This window comes from Fukomys damarensis, unplaced genomic scaffold (assembly GCF_012274545.1).
Source record: "Fukomys damarensis isolate Sample0158 unplaced genomic scaffold, DMR_v1.0_HiC HiC_scaffold_14, whole genome shotgun sequence".
In the NCBI taxonomy this organism is placed as follows: domain Eukaryota; kingdom Metazoa; phylum Chordata; class Mammalia; order Rodentia; family Bathyergidae; genus Fukomys; species Fukomys damarensis.
In genome coordinates, this window is record NW_022900926.1 from 75,858,460 (window position 1) to 75,881,382 (window position 22,923).

The 22,923-nt window shown below is 34.3% G+C and overlaps 1 protein-coding gene across 6 annotated transcripts in view; it reads left to right on the top strand.

The window, feature by feature from the left end:
* The window catches only part of Hace1 (HECT domain and ankyrin repeat containing E3 ubiquitin protein ligase 1), a 102,173-nt gene continuing 79,250 nt past the window's right edge, over nt 1–22,923 (top strand). For 3 of the 6 annotated variants that reach the window (XM_010607185.2, XM_010607186.2, XM_010607187.2), the window contains exons 1-5: nt 1–52; nt 1,402–1,491; nt 2,558–2,662; nt 9,182–9,257; nt 19,803–19,934. In XM_010607185.2, the coding sequence (XP_010605487.1) occupies nt 24–52; nt 1,402–1,491; nt 2,558–2,662; nt 9,182–9,257; nt 19,803–19,934 (432 nt within the window). In that variant the 5' untranslated portion in view covers nt 1–23. Of the gene's footprint in view, nt 53–1,401; nt 1,492–2,557; nt 2,663–9,181; nt 9,258–19,802; nt 19,935–22,923 lie in introns of those variants that run through there. The other 3 variants (XM_010607188.2, XM_019205006.2, XM_033763461.1) reach the window with 2 other exon arrangements.

Consider the following 22,923-nt stretch of genomic DNA (forward strand, 5'->3'; position numbering starts at 1 on the left):
ATGAAACTGCTGTTTATACATTGATGCCAATGGTTATGGCTGATCAACACAGGTGAGTGTCTGTTTAATAAATTTATGCTTTTTAAAAAGTGTGAAGTTTTCTAAATATAATATGTACACACACATAGGCCCATAGTAGATTGGGCATAGATGTCCTGGGGAAAGTTTTTTTCTATTAGATTTTGAGACATTTTAAAAATGAATATAATCATAAGTTAAAATCAAGTGCTTTGTTGCTGACTGACATAAAAAAAAACATTTGGTTTCTTTTAGAGATCACTACTGATCTCTAGAGCAAAAGGTTAGAGCTAAAGGGCGATCTATTTCCCTTACATGTGCTCATCCTTTGATGTTTTTAAAATTAATATAGGGTTTATTTTTTTTTTCTTGTAACAGATTTGAACCCAGGGCCTTGACACTGAACTATGTCCATAACCTTTTTTTGTTTTTTATTTTGAGACAGAGTCTTGCTTAGTTGTTAAGTTGCCCAAGCTAGGTTTGAAGTCACAGTCCTCCTGCCTCAGCCTCCCAGAATGCTAGGATTATAGGCCTATGCCACCATGTAGGGCAATGTGGGTACTCTTGTAGAGGAATGTATGCAGTATAGTTATCTGTCTGTGTAAAGGGGTCTTTATTATTTGTAACAGCCAAATTTTTGGCAAGGGGAGCAGCCAGATCTATTCTTTTTGTTTCTCAATAATCTAGTAAAACACTGGCTGTCTGAGAACAATGAAAAGAAACTGAGCCTTGTAGTTTAATGTACTGAGCAGACCAGTATATGAAAAACACAACAGAGAAGTTAGTTTAGTTTTTAGTATTGTAAGCTGGTTCAGAGAAACTTTGTAGTTCTTGCCAACTTGATTGATCTCTATGATGGAAAATCCTAACTTTTTTGATTCCAGCACTAGCATCATTACACTTTTTGTTTTATCAATGTAGCTTATAATTTTAAGCTCATTTGCTTGTCCTGCAGAAAACAAAAATATGGGCATCTATACATTTAGACTTTATGTTTTTTCTATTAGAGTCTTTTTTTTAGTTGTTGCTATTAATTTTGAAATTATAACAAAAATAAATTTGAAATGATAACAAAACTTAAAAAAAGAAATCTAGTGAGAACTGAAGCCAACTTACTCTGTTAGGTGTCCTCCGAGCAGATAACATAGCGCTCACTGTCTGCGTGGGAGTTGAAGTCTTTAGCGCTAATTTATTCGTCAAGGCTGTTGGTTTTGGGATATTATTTTGCTACTGTGCTGCACTTAGAAAATAGTGCCTTGCTTTGATTGATAAGGGACTTTTGAATAACTAGTAAGAAAAACTAAAGAGCTGTTAACTTGATTTATTATGTTTTAAAAACCTTCTTATGTATTGAATCCTCTTTTAATCTGTTTGGGGGCACAGGTCTGTTTCTGAACTACTATCAAATTCAAAATTTGATGTCAATTATGCATTTGGACGTGTGAAAAGAAGCTTGCTTCACATTGCAGCAAAGTAAGATTAAAGATGTTTTAGTTTAAATTCTTGTCTAGAGTAAGCACCCTAAACTTTGAATCAGCATTGTCTTACAGTAGTTATAGGGAGGTACGAAAACAAGCAGCCAAGTATATCTTTTCTCTTTTTTTCCTTTTTTTTTTTGAGGTACTGGAGATTGAACCCAGGGTTTTTATGTTGAGGTACATCCTCAGTCCTTTTATAATTTTTTGAGACAGGGTTTTGTTAAGTCACTGAGTTGCCCAGGCAAGGTTCTAATTTGGGCTCCTGATCCCTCAGCCTCTAGAGTGCTGGGTTTTCAGGTGTGTGTGACCATGCCTGGCTCAACCAATTATTTCTTTATCCTGTTTAGGGCATAGTGTGTTGTGTATTTTCTTTCTTTCATTCATTCATTCATTCATTCATTCATTTATTTATTTTGGTACCAGGCATCAAACTCGGGTCCTTGCGCTGGTGAAGCAGGTGGTGTAACCACTGAACTAAATCCCCAGCCCTGTATTTTCTATCTAGATAAATTATTAACTTTAAGATTGAATCATGTGCCTGATAGCTTATTCTAGTTTAGGCCTGGGGATTGTTTTTGCTTGATGTAACTAACATGCATTTACCAAATCTTCCATTTATCCCACTGAGATAAGGGATAAATGGGATATGCTAATTGAATGTGACATCATTGGCTTTTCCTAGATGGGTGTATGATTTTATCCATAGTCTTCTGCTGTGGTTTTGGACAATTAACTAATTGATATTTATATCTTTTCTCTGGATTTGGGTAGGTATGTTGAAATTAATTGTTCATGATTAATGTGTTTCCTGGAAAACCAAAAAGTTGAGAGTATCTTGTTTCTTTCATAAATGAATCTCTTTTTTGTTTTATGTGAAATTCTCAATTACCTTACAGCTTACTGTGCGTCTTGAAAATAGAGGATATTTAGTATTTGTTAAGTAAAATTATAGGTAAATCAGCACCTTAAAAATAATGAGCTTAATAGAATGTTTTTTTTTTTAATTAAGCTATCTCAAATGTGGCTGTCACATGTATCTGACCTGTCTTTTAATGTTTTAGCTGTGGATCGGTGGAATGCTTGGTTCTGCTGTTAAAGAAAGGAGCAAATCCTAACTATCAAGATATTTCAGGCTGTACACCCCTTCATTTGGCAGCTAGAAATGGGTAAATATTTAGTTTCCTTAAGTAGCTAAAGTTGTATTCAAAGTACCCTGTCTTGATCTGATGATTCTTTTTCTCCAATATTTATTTGCTTGGGAAAATTTTTAAAAATGATATATTTTATTTTTTATAATTTTTTTTCTCTGAGGCCTGTTTTTTCTGTTTAAAGAGAGTCTTGGATCATTATATTAAAATTATAACATAACTTTTCTTTTTTAATATTTAATTTATTTAAAAAATTAGTATATATCTGTAGTACATTGGGGACCTGTGTCTGTCTGTACCTTACCTTCTTTTGTAGCTATCTTTTAGTCATTGTGGAGAGGGTAGCACTGGAAACCCTGAAGTGAAATTGTTCTGTGGCTCAGTCTTAAATAATTAATCTCTTCCTGAAACAAGTTGAGTAAACACTTTCAAATATGGTGGGATTTCTTCTCCAGCATTAGCCGGCTGTGTGGAAGGAGTCACTTTTAAAATTCCGTACTGTTTTTCCAGTTTGCAATAGTTGTTGGTTTCTCTCGGGTCTAGCACTGCTGTCCTGGTCCATTGTTTCTTTCTGGAGCTGCTGACTCTTTGAGCTTACCTGCTCTCCTTGGGCCTTGTCGTTGTCCATGACTAGATTAGTTAGTAAATCAGTTGGTGTCTCTGCTGCCCAATGTGGAGAGGAAACAAAATGCAGAGTGCACTTGGAGTTGGCTAGCAGTAAATATATCTTTGGTGGGTTTTAGGGTCTTGAGTCTTAGCTGCTGGCTTCGAAGCTGAGGTTTCCTGTGGGCATGGGCTGCTCACTGTTGTCTCATTGCCATATTTTTTCACTGTTATACCTAATAATTTATTAAGTTGTTCACTTATATTTTTCTTGCTAAAAATGTAGTTTTTCTGAAGATTATTATTTTCATCTCATTTTGGTGTCTTTTTTCTGGTAATTTTTTGCCACTCCTAATTTCATGGCTTATTTTCCAAGTTGCTTAGTGCAACTATAGACAAATGAATATGTACTCATTAATAGATTTTTTTATTAGTGTATATTTGCAGTGTATAATAATTACATTCATTTTGGGGAATTTGTAACTATACATATTGCATCTTAATCATTTTTACTTCTCTTTCTTGCCCTTCCATCTCTTCCCATCCCCATATCCTACAAAGTCCACCTCCTTGTTTCCTATAATTTATTACAGTTGTTTGAGAGTGAATTGTCCCCGAGTAGGATTTCTAGTTAGCTTTAATTGTTACAACTGTTTGTGAAGTTTTCTAACTCATGTGCTTAAAATACTTTAAAAATGTAAGTGCGATTTTAAAGTAGTGAAAAACTTAAAAAATATGGCATATTGGGTATACTTATGCCTCATTGATAATACTGATTATCACCATGAACATTATTATTTCATGGCATATTATTTTATGCCCTATCATGATTTTTATAGTTATTCAGTCTCCTGTGAAGTATTTCAGGTGTCATATCTCTGTGTCTGCCTATGTAACTGTTTTTGTTTCTTATAATTCTCAACTGAGAAATAATTCCAAAATAATAGGAATTAAATTTAAAATAAAAATAAGTAGCATTTGATTCAAGCCTTAAGGAATTTATATTTATGAACCGTTTTGAACGTTATAAAACTTCTGTTAATGTACATTCTTATTGTGGCTCTTGTTTTGATTAATCTTGAAGATATTGTTTCCTGTTCTGAACTAGGATCCTGAAAAGTTAAGGTGGCTACATTCGTGAGATGCATGTGGAGCTAAATTGATTGCATCAGTCTGAGGTCAGATATTTGCATTTGCATGTAGCATAAGGATAAAAATCAAACCAAAAAGATAAGCACAATGCTGTCGAGGTTGGATGGAGAAAGGCATTATCTTTCCACCCTAATTGATCTGCCCCATTTCATGAATTGACATATAAGCCAGTTTAATTGTCCATTGTTTTAATAGGATCAAAGTGTTGATTGAAAAGCTATTTTTATAATTTTACATCAGGTATGTTGTATATGTTGCACTTCATAGAGTAAATTATTCATTCTCTTGCCGAATCAATCTCAGAGTCAGATACCTTATGCCAAGTGTTAATGGGTTAGGGACAAAAGTCTGAAAAGATTACATGTAATAAAATATTCAGTACTCTGTCAGCAACTATAAATGAAAGGACACAATTGGTATATTTGATAAAGAAATGCACTGTAATTGTGTAGGAGATTATAAGACTGTGTGAGGACCAGAACATAGGATTTAGACTTGAAAGGCGGAATATTTTTGGTCTGCTAAAAAGATTTGTGTTGTTTTTCTGAAATAAAGCCTTTTTTATTAGCACATATGAAATAGTTTTGGGCTGGTGTATAGCTCAGTGCTGAAGTAGTTGGCCTAGAAAATAATTTTGATCACTGGTTTTATCAACAGCAACTGAAAAGACCATTGCATTTCTGAGATGAAGAAATAAGACAGATTATATGATTTGCTCAGCAAATGAGCAGAAAGAAAAGACATATGTGTGTGAGCCATTCTTTAATTTGGATACCTTTTTACTTTTTTTGGTACTGGGGATCAAACTCAAGACCTTGCGCTTAGAAGGCGAGCAACAGAACCTCTGAGCTAAATTCATGGCTCACCTTTTTATTTTTATAAAGATTATTTTTAATGTTCAATATGAGAATATTTTGGTTTATATTATGTATTGACTTAGTGCCTTGTATGAAGAGGTATTGGATGAATGTTTGCTAAATGACTCAAATACTTGTTACTTTGTGTAGCTACTGCTGTTTTCAGAAATAGTTTTTTATTATTAGGTTAGATTTGTCCATCCTGCAGTAGAATTCTTAGGAGAATTATCCTTTTTGTAGTCCTTCAGTTTTTCTTCTCTTCCCTTAGCTGTCATTGTTAGATAGGTAATAGATTTCTGTTGGCCTGCTTTAGAATTTCTGTTGTCATCATTAGTGCAGTTTGTGTTGTTTTGCCTTCCTTTCTAAATGTGAAGGACTAAAAGCAACAAAATTTGTTGGGTAATAATGTATGTTTCTTTCCTGTATTACTTGTACCTTTTCCACTTCATTTATGGAAGGAGGAGCATTTCTGGTTGTTGTTTTGCTTCAACAGCCTATACCCAAAATACTTTCTTGGATGTATTTTCCTGGCCATTCACTCAACTTTTTACTTTGGAAGTAGGCCAGTGGTCCATGTCAGGATCAGAATAGGTACAAGCACAGGCTTGTTTGTGTACAGGAACAAACACATTTTAAGCAATGCTCCATTTTAAGGACTATTTGGACTGTTGTCTCATAATTACTGAGAATTTGTTTTCTGAGGTTTTGATAATGTGTTAAATTAAGAAATTTGTTAGTGTTTGAACTACACAGTTTATTCAGAAGTTTGGTTTCTCCTATTTTTAAATTATGCTGATTTTAAGTGATATCTAACTTTCAGATATAAAAAAGCCAGAAGGTTATTTTTTCTCTTAAAAGGTTTTTTTAATCGATAAGAATTTTAGCTATTGATGTATTAATGAATAGTAATTACAGACATTCCTCATTTAATGACCAAGTTCTGGTCCTGTGAATAGGTTGTTAACTGAATTGGTTGCTGAATGAGGAATTGTATACAGTATGTGCATTGCAATAGTCAGAACAATGAAATAGTCAAAGGAAACTCCAACTGGCTGACTTTGCTTCTATTTGCATAACTCATACAGTACTGTAATGTATAGCAGGACATAAAACTACAGTACTGTACTGTATAGTACAATCAGCAAAAATTATAGTACTGTATAAACAAGAGGTACTATACCAAAAAAAAAAAAAAAAAAAAAAAAAAAAAAAAGAAACTGAGGCTCTCTAAACAAGATGTACAGATGTACAGAACTGTACAGAAAAACAGATGGGTCACAAGTCCAAACAGTACACCTTGATCGTAAGACTGAATGGCTGTGAACAAGTAGGTTATTAAATGAGAGATAGCCATAATAATAAAGTTTCATTGAGAGTTATTATGTATCTGACTACTTAATAGTGAGGTAAGGAATGTGATCATAGTCCATGGCATGAAGAAGTTTATGAACTTGTTGAGTAAATAGTAGTATATACATGTACACTGTGTCTTTCTCTGTGGGGCACTGTATTATACTGATAGTATATGAAGTATGTACATTAATATATTCTATATGTTGCCATTTACTCAGTTTATCATACACAGTTTTATTCAGTGGATTATGTAGTTTCTCAGTTCAGTATAGAGGATAGTTAAGATTGTCATGAATGATACCAATAAACAATGAGTCTTCAGAGTTTAAAGTTCCATGTAGTTCTCAGAAGTTTATACAGGCTTCATTAATGAAAGGGAATTTAAAATGAGTATTGAATAATAACTAGGAATGGATCAGGCTAAGAGGAAACTTAGCAAAATGAAGTGGGTAGGTGTTATGGTTTGTGTCTAGGTATCTTCCCCAAAGCCTCATGTGGTCATAGGTGGGGATTTTCAGAGGTGGCTGGATCTAGAGTGTGTGATGGCTGGGATTGATCCATGGTGCAGTGCTAGAATAAAGGGTGCTGGGATTAAGGGTGTGTGATTATTAAAATAGTCTACTGATTGATTTGGCACTCTTCCTAAGCTCGGTAGCCTAGATAGAAATAAAAGGAGCAGAAACAAGCTGCTATTGTCTCTTGTAGTTAGGTGCTCTGCCTTCTGTGTTCTGCCTGCTATGAACTCTATTTCTACTCTGCGATGCCCCTGTGCCATGCCACCCTGCCTTAGAGCCAACTGATTATGGACTCAAAGTCTATAAACTGTGAGCTAGATAAACCTTTCCTCCCTTAATTTGTGAGTGTTGGGTATTTTGTCTCAGCAATGAGAAAAGTAACTAAGATAGTAGGCAACTAAAAAATGGGCAAAAGACATGAATAGACATTTCTTCAGATATATATATATATATATATAGATATAGATAACTAATAAACCCATGAAAAGATGCTCAGCATCTCTAAATAAGAGAATAAACTCAAAACTGCAATGAGACATTAATGCATACCCATTAAAATGACTACTGTAAAGCAACAAAAAAAAACAAATACTGATTAAGATATGGAGAAATTGGAACCCTTGTGCACTTGGTGGAAATGTAAAATGATAGAACTTCATCTATGGAGAACAATATGATAGTTCCTTAAAAAATTAAAAGTAGAATTATTCTATGAGCCAGCAATTCCCTTTCTGGATGTATACCCCCCAAAATTGACATAGTTAAACACCTATGTTCATATCAGCATTATTTGCAATAGCTAAAATGTGGAAGCAGCCCAAGTCTGTATTAACTGATGAATGGATAAGCAAAATGTAGTATATGATAAATGGATTATTATTTTGTTTTTAATCTTTTTTTTTTTTTTTTTTTTTTTTTTTTTTTTTTTTTTTTTTTTTTTTTTTAGTGCTGGGGATTGAACTCAGGTCCTTACACTTGTGAGGCAGGCTGCGGCACCACTGAACTAAATCCCTGGCTATCATGGATTATTATTCAGCTTTAAAAAGAAAGGAAATTTTGACATATGCTGTAACATGGATGAACCTTGAGGACTTTATATTAAGTAAAATACCATAAAACTATACTCTTAAAAATGGTTAAGCCGGGGATTTGGCTCAGTGGTTCCGCTAACTGCCTCACAAACACAAGTGCTGAGTTCGATTCCCGGTACAAAACAAACAAACAAACTAACAAACAAACAAACAAAACGTTAAGGTGTAAGTTTTTTTTTTTTGGTACCGGGGTTCCAACTCAGGTCCTTGCACTTGCAAGGCAGGTGGCGGAACCACTGAGTTAAATCCCCGGCCCAGGTGTAAGTTTTATGTATATTATACCACAGTAAAAATAATTGAAAAAAATGAAGTGGGCTAGGAAGATTTACAGACATTCATTTTACTGATTATGTGATTATGTTTTTATAGTTAATCTTATATTATTATAAATGTTTTACAACAAGGCAGTAGGATATAACATTGAGGCATTTTGTTGTGTGGATGACATCCTTATCCATTATACTTGTACTTTCTTATATTTATGATATTTTCCCTTTACTTTGTTAACACTCAAAATTTCCCTGCATTTTGATTGATGAATTTGTCTTAATGACAAGAAATCCTGATTGTGCCATTTCTTTAATCTGTTACCTTTGCATCAGAAATAACGTAACTATATTTTAAATAGTGTACAATTAAATGTTACAGATAAAGTTTGAAATTGCAGATACAGATTTTTTTTTTTTTTTTTAAGATTTTGTTTTCTTCTGATTTTTGAGACAGGTTCTCACTGTGCGATCCAGTCTGGCCTTGAATTTACTATGTAACCCAGGCTGGCCTTAGATTAACAGTGATTGATTCTTCTGCCTCAGCCTCCTGAGTGCTGGATTACAGGCATGTTCCACTATGACTAGCCCACAGAAATAGATAATATATTGTCAGCTAATGTTTATTGTAGTTAATATTAGAGTAAAACGATTGTCATTTTTGTATTCTTTAGTACTAGTTTTTTCTTTTTCATTTCAGACAGAAGAAATGCATGAGTAAATTATTAGAATACGGTGCTGATGTCAACATTTGTAATAATGAAGGCCTTACAGCAGTAAGTGGTCAGATTTTTTAAATACTCTCTAGAAAATAATCTTAAATGTGATGATAATGCAAAGTGTAGTACAAGTTTTCTGCAAGTTACTTTATAATTAAGATGGTGCAGAATGATTTGAGGTATAGTTTTCAGTTATATTTATAAGAAAAGTTGTAGTTCACTATATTTCCCCCTTCTCTTTCGTTTATTTTGAAGTTTTATTCCCTTGACTCCTGTCACTGACTTTTAGTGGACTTCTTAGGAACATCTCTGTCAAAATATGTATCAATTCATTGTAGGAGAGTTACTTTGCATTGTGATGTGTGAGTGCTTTTGGTATGTTTGCGTGGCTAGGCAATAAGGAAAAAAGTAGCACAGGGACCAAACATTCTCTGTATTCCCCGAACTCAGAGATGACCATTGTTAACATTATGGCTGTATTCTTTCAGACTTGTTATGTGTTAAAAGCTGGAATTTTTATCCTTTTCCCCCTTAGTTTTATTACAGACTAAGTTAATATAGTTTTGATCAACATAAATATTGTGGGGAGGTGGTATGGGATTTTGGTGAAGGGATTGTTGAACTCTCAAAATTTTAACTAAATCATCATTATTTAATTGAGCATTATTCACCCTAGAAGTAGAGATAAAATAGAATTATGCAGGAGACTGCAAAACTGATTATGCCCAAAGCAGGCTGTAAGCAGTATAGGCTATGAAGAGTTAATCCCACAAGTGATCTGTTTTGAGAAATGAGTCTGGTTGGCTGAAGCCTACATGCCAAGGTCAGAGTAATACTCCGTTCCCACAACTAAAACCTTTCACTAGAAGGACAGTATTTGAATTACAACTATATATTTTTGTCTATTCTGTTGCTAATTCCAGAATGCTTTGTCTTTTTCTTTACAAGCCTTATCTCTATTAATTTCCATATTAACTGCATGACTGCACATTTTCTCATGTAATCCTGCTCTTGCAGGACTAGCTTGCCTTTACCCCAATTGATTACCAATAAAAATCAGTGGCTTGGACTGGCCAGTGCCTTTGTCAGTTGCACTGGCATTGGTTGTCCTGGCCTTCATTTTCTGTCTCTCTTAGTTCTGTCTTAGTTTTTTTCCTTAGGCCTGCATCATACACGGTGTAGGAGACTGGATCCTACTGCAGAGGTTTTCAGTAATGTTTCAGGGGTCCCTAGAATAATTATCATAATCATCATCATTCCTTTTTGAGTACCAGGTGTTAAACCCAGGGCTTTGTGCATGCTAGGCTGTTCTCAAACTCACAATCTTCCTGCATCAACCTCCTGAGTACCTGGAGTTAAGTATAGGGATGTACCTCCATGTGTGGCTTGAGCAGTTATTTTGAAATTGCAGTAGATGTTATTTTTTTTGTTAAATTTAACCTTTCTTTGGCAGTACTTGAAGATTTTGAATTGTAATTTGTGAGTAAAAAAGAGCATTGAATATTTACTTACCAAGCTTGGTCTCAAGCCCTTTTGATTAAAAATTTTGGGGAGGAGGCATAAGAAGAAATTTCTCTGAAGTTTGAGTTTTTCTGAGTGGATTATTATAGAATAAGCCCAATCATGATTTTATTTTATGAAATCTACAGTTCCCATGAAAATTCATATTTTATTATATACTAAAAATATAATACCAATACTCTGTAAGGAAAGGTATTCTGAATACCTACTGATTGCTTAGTGATGTGGTAGATGATATAGGGGATTATATAAACCCCTAGAAATGACAGATCTTTCCTTTGGACGTTACCCTGTTTAAGCAAGATAAAATATTCACTGTTAACCTGTTTAATTACAGAAGTTTCTATCTGCTGTTATTTCCCCTTTCATTCCTGAGCTGTAAGGAAAATGGAGCTGCTTTTAAATAAAATTTTTGTTTAATAAAATAATTCATATATATATTTAGAGTCACTTCATTTTACAAGACTTGCTATAGGAAATAGTCTCTTGGCCTTCCTCCTTAAACTTTCCCTTTCTTAGGTAATTCCTCTCAGATATTTTAATGGATTTGAAAAGTTTATATTTTTAATCTAAACATGCAAATGCTACCATCTGATTTTACTCATCATCTATTACCATTCTGGAAAATGAAGTTGTTCTCTTTTCAGCCTCTTTCCCCATTCATCATGTATAAGCCAGCACATTTCCCTCATGTCCTTTTACTATAGTCATTATAATTTTAGTTAGGTCAATTTTCAGTGCTCTTTTTTTTTAACTAAAGAAAAACTATTCATAGTTATGCCAAATAGTCTTCTATAGTTATTTTTCTTTTTTGCCTAGCATTTTATCTGGGGTAAATAATTGTCTGCTTTAAAAAAAAATTGAGAGAATTTGGAGATTCACATACAATCTTAAGAAATAATACCCAGAAATCCCCTATACCTTTTGTTCATTTCCCATATTGGTAACATTTGCAAATGCTAGAACATAATATCACAGCCAGGATATAAATACAGTTCATCTTGTTGAAATGATATGTGTGTTTTTATTAAGTTCTGTACAGTTTTATTGTTATGTACATGTATTTACCACTATAATATTCTAAACTTTCCAACACCACAAAGATCTCTTGTATTGTCTTTTATTATCATACCTTTCTCTTTCACACTCCATGCCTAACCCCTGATAATCACTAAATCTGTTCTACATTTCTAAAATTTTATTATTGAAGAATGTTGTATGAATAGAATTATCTATATGGAATCTTTTGGTGTTGGCTTATTTGTCTCATCACGTTCCCTGGAGATTTATCTAGGTTGTTGCATGTCGAGTTTAAGTTTGTTCCTTTATAGTGCTGAGTAAGATTACATGGAGTGGATGTACTGTTGTTTCTTTTAACGGTTAACTGACTGTTGAAGGACATCTGAGTCATTTTGGGTTTTGGACTATTAGGAGTAAAGCTGCTCTAAACATCAACATTAGTGTGTGACTTTTTGTGTGAATGAATATAAGTTTACATTTCTTTGGGGTAAATGTTTAACCATTTGGTTGCTGGGTTGTGTGATATGTAATTTCATGTTTAGTTTTAAAATATTCTTGCCTGTTGCCTGTTTAATGGTTGTGCCATTGTGCAGTACATGCCCACTAGTGATATAAGTGACACAGTTTTTCAGCTTCATTGACAACTCTCAGTGGTGTCACTTATTTTAGCCATTATAATGGTTATGTGATGAATCATTTTGCTTTAATTACTGTTTGCTTAGCTGCCAGTAGTGTTGAACATTTTTTCCCATAGGATTATGTCCTTTGTATACCTTCTTACATGACGTAAAATACCAGCTTATTTCATTTGTCCATTTTCTAAGCTTCAGCTTAAAAAAAAAAAAACTGTTGGGAGAATTCTTTATATATTCGAAAGAGTAGTGCCACTCAAATAAGTGATTTTGAAATAGTTTCTTCCAGTCTTTAATTTGCCTTTTCAGGCTCTTAACAGGGTCTTTTGAGAGCAAAAAAAGTTTTAAATTTTGATGAAGTCCAGTTTTATTAGTGTTTCCTTTTATGAAACTTGCTTTTGATAGTAAGGTGAAGACTTCTTCCTCAGCCTAATTCTTGAAGATTTTCTCTCATTTTTTTTCCTAAATGTACTATAATTTTTACATTTTCTGTTTATGTCTATGATTTCTTTTGAGTTAATATTTGTATAATATGTGAGGCTGAGGGCCAGGGATTTAGCTCAGTGGTTCTGCTGCCTGCCTCACAAGCGCAAGGACCCAAGTTCAATCCCTGTTACCAAAAACAAGAAACAACAACCTGTGAGGCTGAGGTTAGGGTTAATGTTTTTTTGGCCTGAGAATGTTCAATTATGTTAGCATTACAGCCCAATTGCCCATCAACAAGAGACTGGATAAAGAAAATGTGTTTTTTTTATAAAATGGAGTACTACTCAGCCATAAAGAATGAGAAACTAGAGTCATTTATAAGTAAATGGATGCACATAGAGGTGATACTCTTCAGTGAAATTAATAGGATGCATATGCGTAAATACCGAGTAGTTTATCATATAGTGTGAGAAACTGAAAGTGTAAATAAGGAGTAAAAGGTATAATAGATAATGTGAAATAGGAAGAAAAGGTGCAAAGGGGAAGGAAAAATGGAAGGGGATGGGAAAAGAAAGATTGGAATGGAATTAACATGAGAAAAAGAAAAATGGAAAGAAAGTCTTTGTAGATAGGGAGGGGTGGAAAGATTGAGGGCAGGGAAATGGGAAAAAAATAAGAACTGAGATGGATTATGTAAAGGTGCAATTTTCCAATGATGAATGTCATTATATTATATACCTTAAGTGTACCAATAAAATAAATTAATTAAAAAAAAAAAGAAAAGGCTATCCTTCCTTTATTAAATTGGTTTTTTATTTTTCTCAGAATTCTGTTGGGTTATTTGTATAGTCCTCTTCTGGGCTCTGTATTCATTCCATTGATCTGTGTTTACAAGAACCACACTGTCTTGATTATTGTTGTGTATATAGCTGTGTATAAAATAAGCTTTAATATTAGGAGAGTTGAGCCTGGGATTTAGCTCAGTGGCACTGTACCTGCCTCACAAATGCAGGGTCCTGAGTTTGATCCCTGGTACCAAAATAAATAAATAAATAAATAAATAAATAAATAAATAGAGTAATTCCTCCCACTTTATTTTTCTGTATCAAGATTGTGTTATCTATTCATTCCTGGGCTTTTCTGTATACCTTTTATAATAACTTTGTTTAATTCACAGAAAAAATCTTTTTGGGTTTATGACTAGAATTGCATTAAATCAGTAGATCAATTTGGGGATAATTGACATCTCTACTGTGTTGAGTCTTTCAATCTGTAAACACACTTCTCTTTGCTCTTATTTAGATCTTTGATTTCTTTCATTAGCATTTAGAACTAGGGATTTTGTATATGTTTTGCAAATGGTATTGTGCTTTTAACTTGGGTTTCTGCATGTTCATTGTTAAAATGTAGAAGTGCAGTTGCTTTTTGTGTGTCGATTTTTCTTTTTTGGTACCAGGGATTAAACTCGGGTCCTTGTGCTTGTGAGGCAGGTGCTGGAACCACTGAGCTAAATCCCTGGCCCATTGTGTTGATCTTATATCCTACCTCTTCTTGTTTTGAGTGTGTGTGTGTGTGTGTGTGTGTGTGTGTGTGTGTGTGTTTGTGTGTGCATCTGTGTGTATATTCCTTGGGATATTGTATATAGTTATAAACTCTCCAAATATTTCTTACTAAATATTTCTCTCTATATTTCTCCCTATATTTCTTAATGTGCTTTTGTTTCATTTTGTTTTGTTGTACCGGGGAATCGAACTTGGGACCTTGCACTTGCGAGGCAGGCGGCGGAATCACTGAGCTAAATCCCTGGCCCTCTATATTTCTTACTTCCCAATCTCACTGTCTTTTACATCTGTTTTGTATTTTACTGAACCTTTTGATTTTTCTTTTTATAGTGCTGGAAGTTGAACTCAGGGCCTTATGCATGCTAAGCAAGTACTCTACCACTGAGCTACATCTCCAGACTGTTTTTTGTTGTTGTTGTTGTTTTTACATTTTCTAGGTATTTATTACTGTTTGTAAATATTATCCTAAAATGTAGTCACTGCCTTTTAAGTACTTGAATTTGTGTCTCAGGAACATGTAATGGAGGTTCTGCCCTCTCTAGGCTGGGTTGATTAGTTTCTAGTTCTGCTGCGTAGTTGCTCTGAGTATTTCATTGCCATCACCTTAGATTCTCTTTTGTCCTTTGCCTTGCTTTGAGTTCTTTGTTATAGGAACCCCTTGTCTGTTTTTCCTAATAACTGTTTTGTAACTTTGTTGGAGCATATCTTTCATAATTTTCTGAGAAAAGGTGCATGGGAAGTAACTTTGTTGCTGTGGTATATGTCTAAAAATGACTTGAGTCTTTGAGTTTATAAAATTTTATTTATAATTTATGTAATTTATTTATATAATGATAATTTATAAGTAATTTATATAATTGATAATTTAGCTAAAAATAAAATTCTACATTTGGTATCGTCTGCTTTTAGTGTCTTGAAAGCATTGCTTCGTTGTCTTCTAGCTTTTAGTCTTGAATCTTGGTGCCACTTTTAGTTTTTTTCTATGACTAGGGATTGGACCCAAGGATCTACATCTTCAGCACCCTCTTTTACTTTATTTGAGAAACGCCTTACAGATTTGCCCGGGCTGGCCTATCTCAGCCTTTGAAGTCCCTGGGTGTATGGGTATACACCACCATACTTAGTTTGATTCTTGATTCTTTACATGAATCCTGTTTTTCTGCCTAGAAACTTACAGAATCTACTTTGTCCTTGGCATTTTATAATTTCCTTATTATATGTCTTATTTTACCCATTTGTCTGGATAATACAGAGGCCGTATTAATCTAAAAAACTCATAGAATGAAAACAGGAGATTTTTGTAAAGTATGATTCATGATTTACATTGTTTTCTTCTTTTGTACTCTTATTGTTTGAATATTAGAATAGCCCAGCAGTTTTCTTAACTTTTTTCTTGTTTCCTATTTGTTTTTGATGTGATTAGTGTGTTCTCTGAGAGTATTAAATAGTTTTTAAGATTGCTTAGCCCCCCTTGGCATGTCTTTTAAATTAGATAAATCTATCAAGTGTTGGGTGGAGCAAGAGAAAACTGAAAGCTCTCTGGGCATGAGTGAGATTTGTGCACTAGAGACTTCATTGTGGGGTGATCTGCTTGGACATATTCCTCTAGGCGTGTTTCTTGTTTTTTTTTTCTTTGGTACTGAGGATTGAACTCAGGAGCTTGCCCTTGTGAGGCAGGCTGCCACATCACTGAGCTAAATCTCCAACCCCTCTAGGCCTGTTCCTAGTGTCAGTATCTTTAGGCAGTTACTCTTTGTTTGAGCCAGTTAGATTCCTCATAGAGAGCTTTTCAAACTGCAATACCAGGAAAGTGGTACCACTGTGATGGTCGCATAGAGAAGAATACTTTGGGATGCCAAAAGTCAGGTGTGAATCAGCATTTAATCTCCCCTTTTTAATGTGGTTGGTACTGGTGGTTCATTGTGTTTGGTGTTTCTCATTTACAGGTTTATACTCTGTCAGGTTAATGAGGGGTCTTTACTGTCCTTGCAGATTTGGAAAGGGGTAGGGACCTGAGGGTCTCAATCTTATTAAACTTTCAAATGACTTGGTTTTAGTCCTACGTTCACCTTTCCTTTAAGAGGTACATGGGGCTTACTTCTGATTCTAGAGTCTTCCAGTTGTTCTATGACCCGAATCACATACTTTCTTAGCTGTCTCTGCTTCTGACTGAATATTCTTTTTGTTCCATTAACAAGTATTATCAGACAAGATAAAAAGTGTCTGTTTTCCAGCTTCCAAAATTTGTTACTATCTCTTTAAGAAAATACTCTTACTGTAATTTCAGTGGGGTTTTGCAAAGAAGTTGAAGCTGATAGATGTCTTCAGCCTATCATTTTAAAAGAGGAATGTCTTCTTTAGTTTTTAATGAAATTAAATAAAATATATGGATTTTTATGAAAAACATATTTGGATTTGGACTTTGGAATACATAGTCCAAAATTTTTGTTTTGTTTTTTGTTGTTGGTTTTTTTTTTTTGGCATTAAGATTTGAACCCAGGGCCTTGCGCATGCTAAATATGAGCTTTACCTCTGAGCTTTACCCTTGGCCTCTGTGAGGCCAAAGTTTTTTGGGAGCTTTTTAAAAAAATTAATTTTATTGGTGCATTTAAGGTATATAATACGACATTCATCATTGGAAATTTGTACCTTTACATATCCATCTTGGTTCTCATTTTTTCCCCATTCCCCTGCCCTCCCTCCAAGCCCCCCCTTCTACAAATACTTTGTTTCCACTTTTTCTTCTCATATTAATTCCATTCCCCTCTTTCTTTTCCCTTATCCTCCCCATTTCCCCATTCGCTTTGCACCTTTTCTTCCTACAAGAGGCAAACTTTTTATCTATAAAGATACAGAGTAGCTCAGTTGTTACTTATATTTGGTGTGTGTGGAGGGGGTGATAGCTAGTTGTACGTAGAGTGTTTTGTTTGGGGACAGCAAAAAAACAATCTAAAGTTGATTGTAGTCATGGTTGAACAACTCTGTCAATATGCTAAAGTCTAAGGAATCTTAGACTTTAAGTTTCAAAACTGTGGTATGAAAATTTAGTTCAATAAAGTTATTTTTATTTTTTAAAAAAGCAAACTTTCAAGATATGGACACTAGAATATCTGATAATAGCCTATTTGACTAATGCATTACTAAAATATTCTAATTTTTCATTTTCTTCTCTCTGTTTAAATGTAAACTCTGAAATAATATTTAGCTCCCTAAATCACCACTTTTTAAATATACTTCCATTAAAAATTATTCTGAAATAAAATATAAATCTGATTTTAGCTAGACATGGTAGTGCCCACTCTGGGAGGCTGAAACAAATGTATCACAAGTTTGAGCTCAATCTAGGCAATTTAGCAAGACCCCATTTCAAAAAAAAGTTTTTAAAGAAGGGCTGGGGATCTAGCTCAGTCGAAAGGCCCTAAGTTCAATTCACAGTATTGCCAAAAAAAGAGAAAAAGATATGATCTTGTTCTTTGTTCATTTAAAATCGTGAAAAAAATCTTGACTAATTTCACAGTTACGTGCCAGGTAAAGTAAGCAATGACTTCCCCAGGGTTTAATAAATTACTTAATTTATTTAATTCATTAACTCAGCAAAGATGGATGCACCACTTTTAGGTGTCAGATACCATTCTCAGCATTGGAGGACATAACGGTGAATGAGACAAGCAAAATCTTTGCATTCACTGAACTTACACTCTAGTGTGGTGATAAGCAGAAATGAGACAAGCACATCATTTAGTATGTTAGGTTATAAATATGGGGGAAGTGGAGCAAATAATGGAGTCTGGGAAACAAGTCCAGAGGAAATATTATAATTTAAATGATATAAGAGTAGGGTGTTATGAGAAGGGAGTAGCTGCTGCTAAGCTCTGGGGCAGAAATGTCCAATTTATATGAAGAGAATAACCCCATAAACCCATGGGTATCTGTGCTTCAGCCACAAACACTTAGTTCTACTTTCTATGATTGTCATTCTTTCTTTTCTGGGCCTATGCATTTCTGTGCCCTCTTTTTAGAATTTTGTTCTCTTCCCCTTTGATCTGACTCCTCTAAATCTATTATGGATTATTTGAGTGATGCACTCTCAGACATTCCTGTGAATACAGATTACCTGGTGGGAAAGCTGCCTGTCTGCCTTTCTGACATACATGCTGAGACCCCATAGCCCACAAAGGTGGCCCATCACAGAGAGGCTCGTCAGTGGTTCTCAACCTTGGATTATACTGGAGCCAACAGGGGAAATTTCATGTATTTATTTTTAAAAATTAATTACTTTTTAAATATTTATTAAGTTTATTGGTACATTTTAGGTGTACAGTACAGTTACAGTTGTCATTGGGATCTTGTACCTTTACATGACTTATCTTGGTTCTTGTTTTTCCCTATTCCCCAGCCTTCCCTTGAGCCTCTCCACCCTTACCTATTTACAGAAACATTGTTTTCATGTTTTTCCTTTTCATATATTTTTTTCCCCTATCCCTCCCACTTCCTCTACTTATTTAGACCTTTTCTTCCTATTACACAATATCAATTATGCACTTTGATTTTTATTTACACTTTCAGTTTATTACACCAGAGAAACTGTTTGGTATTTACACGTGTGTTCTATTAATTTTACTTAAGGGTATGTCCTCAATGTGTATCCACTTAGCTATAAATGTCTCTAGTTTCTCATTCTTTATGGCTGAGTAGTACACCATTTTATTAAAAAACTACATCTTTTTTATCCAGTTTCCATTTGATGGGCAATTAGGCTGTTTCCAAGTTTTAGCTATTACAAACTGTGCCGCTATAAACATGGGTGTGCATATATCCCTGTGGTATGATTCTTTTAATTCTTTTGGGAAGATACCCAGCAGAGGGATGGCTGGGTCAAATGAGACATCTAATCGTATTTGTTTGAGGTATCTCCATATTGATTTCCACAGTGGTTGCACCAGTCTGCACTCCCACCAACAATGGAGAAGGGTTCCTATCTTCCCACAACCCTCCCAGCATTTGTTATTGGTTGATTTCTTGATCACAGCCATTCTTACTGGGGTGAGATAGAATCTCAGTGTTTTAACATTGATAGATTTTAACAGTGGTAGATTTACAGGTGTAAAATTTTTCCTATATATCTTATTATTTATTGCTTATAAACATAGGAAGTAAAGAATGTGGCGTATTTGTGTTAAATAGTTTTTAAATTATGCTTGCTTCTCAAAAAGGAAAAATATCCATGCCTTTTCTCTACAGGTGAACTAAAGTTCTTGATTTTATAGTACATGGCAGTATAATCTATATCTTGATGCATAAATTTTTCTCATTGGGAAAAATGATACGGTTTTAAAATATCTTTAGTTTGCATATCATGGTTAGTTGAGAAATAACATTTATTTACTACTTTTTAATGAAACACTCCTGCATAAATGTCAAATAACTGAATGACTTCACAGATACACTGGTTGGCTGTGAATGGGCGGACAGAATTACTGCATGACCTCGTGCAGCATGTCAGTGATGTTGATGTGGAGGATGCCATGGGCCAGACAGCACTGCACGTGGCTTGCCAGAACGGTCACAAAACGGTAAAGTGAACCATGAAGATGTGCATTTGTTTTTAAAAAGTTGGAATTCTTTCAAACTTTTTCACTGTGTATATTTTGAAAAAGAAGCATTATAGCAAAATATTACTTTGTACATCATATGAACTGCCGATTGATATATGTATAGATGGAGAGAATAGAAAATGGTGCTTTTAACTCTGCTCAAAGTATAACTTTGATTTTAACTTTATTTCTAATTCACAGCTTTTAATAGTTGAATGTAGTAAAAATTTAAATGTAGAAAAAATACTTTGTATCATATATGTATAATGAAAATTCTTATAGTAATTTAAATGTTTCTTGGCATCTACAACTTTTGAGCAGATTTTAAAAATTAAAACCGTATTATTGAAAAAATTTAAATGTAGTACATTCATGTATGTTTTAAAGTTATATTTATTTTAACAAATAATTTTTAACAAGTAATTTTTGTATATTTTACTTATTTGCTATTAAGCTTTATTGAAATCAGGGAGGAGAGTGAGTACTGACACTTTTTTTTTAATTGAATTTATTGCTACATTCTAGGTAGACAGTACAGTTTTACATTCATTACTGGGATCTTGTACCTTTACATGACAGGTCTTGGTTCTCATTTTTTCCCCTTGTCCCCAACCTCCCTTCACCCCCTCTTCCCCTCCCCACCTTCAAACACTTTAATTCCATTTTTACATTTTCTCATATTTTTTTCCTTTTCCCTTATTCCCCTTTCCCTATCCTTCTCACTGTCTCTACACCTTTGGTTCTTTTCTTCCTATTTCACATTGCTAATTGCCCCGTTAGGATCTTGAGTACTATTTTAGTTTTTCACACCAGAGAAAGTATTCGGTATTTGCATATGTGTGATTTATTTATTTCACTTAGGAGTATATCCTCAAAATGTACCCATTTACCTATGAATGAATCTACTTTCTCATTGTTTATGGCTGAGTAGTATTCCATTTTATAGAAAAACCACATCTTCTTTATCCAGTTTCTAATTGATGAGCAGATGGGCTGTTTCCAAGTTTTAGCTATTACAAACTGTGCTGCTATGAACATGGGTGTGCATATGTCACTGTGGTATGATTCTTTCAGTTCTTTTGGAAAGATACCCAACAGAGGGATGGCTGGGTCAAATGGAACCTCTAATCCTAGTTCTTTGAGGTATCCCCATATTGACTTCCATAGTGATTGCACCAGTCTGCACTCCCACCAGCAATGGAGAAGGGTTCCTTTCTCCCCACAACCGCACCAACATTTGTTGTGTGATTTCTTGATAGCAGCCATTCTTTGTGGGTTGAGGTGAAATCTCAGTGTTGTTTTCATCTGCATCTCTTGAATGACCAGTGATGTGGAGCATTTTTGCATGTATTTACTTGCTGCTTTATTTTCTTTTTTGAGAAATGTCTGTTCATTTCAGATACCCATTTTAGAATTTATTTGGGGACGCTGGTTGTTTTGAGTTCTTTATATATTTTAGATAATAGTCCTTTGTCTGAGGAGCAGCTGGTAAAAAGTTTTTCCCACATTGTAGGTTGTCTCTTAGTTCTGTTGATGGTTTCTTTTGCAGTACAGAAGCTTTTTAATAAGATGAGATCCCAGTTGTTGATTCTTTCTGCTATTTCCCGTGCTACTGAAGATTTGTTCATAAAGTCTTTTCGTATGCCAGTGTCTTCCAGAGTTCTGCCTAACTTATCTTCCAGCAAGTTTAGTGTTTTATATTTAGGTCTTTAATCCACTTGGATTTTAATTTAGTGCATGGTGACGGATAAGAGTCTAGTTTTAATCTTTTGCAGGTTGCGATCCAGTTTTTCCAACACCATTTATTAAATAGGCTATCTTTCCTCCAGTGGGGATGGTCAGCTCCTTTGTCAAAAGGTAGCTCAGTGCCTGTGGAGTTGTTTTTGTGTCTTCCAATCTGTTCCACTGATCCTCAGGTCTGTTTCTTTGCCAGTACCATGGCTTTTTATCACAGTGGCTTTGTAGTGTAGCTTCAAATTGGGAATTGTTATACCCAGTGCCATGTGTCTGTTGCCTAGAATGGCTTTTGCTATTCTAGGTTTCTTATGGTTCCAAATGAATTTTTGGATTCTTCTTTCTGGTTCTGTGAAGTATTGTGTTGGGATTTCAATTGGTATTGCCTTGAATCTGTATAGCAGTTTTGGAAGTATGGCCATTTTCACTATGTTGATTCTTCCTACCTAGGAGCAGTGGAGATCTTTCTATTTTCTTATGTCCTCCTCGATCTCTTTTTTCAGAGTGCTGTAGTTTTCAGTGTAGAGGTCTTTTGCTTCTTTTGTTAAATTGATTCCCAGATACTTCATTTTTTTTGGGGGGTGTTATTGTGAAAGGAATTGTTTCCCTAATTTCTTTCTCAGTGAGTCTGTTGTTTGTGTACAAGAAGGCTATTGATTTTTGGTTGTTGACCTTATATCCAGCTATTCTGCTAAAAGCTGACACTTTTTAAATAGTTCAAGGTTGATTACTTATTTTTTTATTTTAGGTTTCTAAAATCATGTCTTTTTTATGGCAATGCTTTACTGTTTTTCCTGTGTAGAGACATTTAATTGTTAATCACTTTTTATTAGGACATATTACTTCTTTATATAAAGGTTGAGAATTTAAAATTTTAGATTGAATTTCTGCTTTATATAGTTACTTATCCCATTTACATGATGGTTTCTTCCTACACATTTAATATTGTTGATGATAAGAGTATCAATTGTTTACTTGATCACCATAAAATAACAAGATCAGCTTGAAAAAGTCATTCCCGACAACTGCAGAGAGATAAGAGTTTATTTCTTTATATATATTCACACTTTTAAGTCTGTATGTGTAAAGTCTCTCTGAGTTTTGTATCTTAACTGGGAGACTTCCTAGGGAAATCTAGATTTCCATCTCTTTATACATTTTTTAACCTTAGTTTGGGAAATAGGATCTCAGATGTTTACATACTTCATATATGACTACAATTCAGGATATTGGG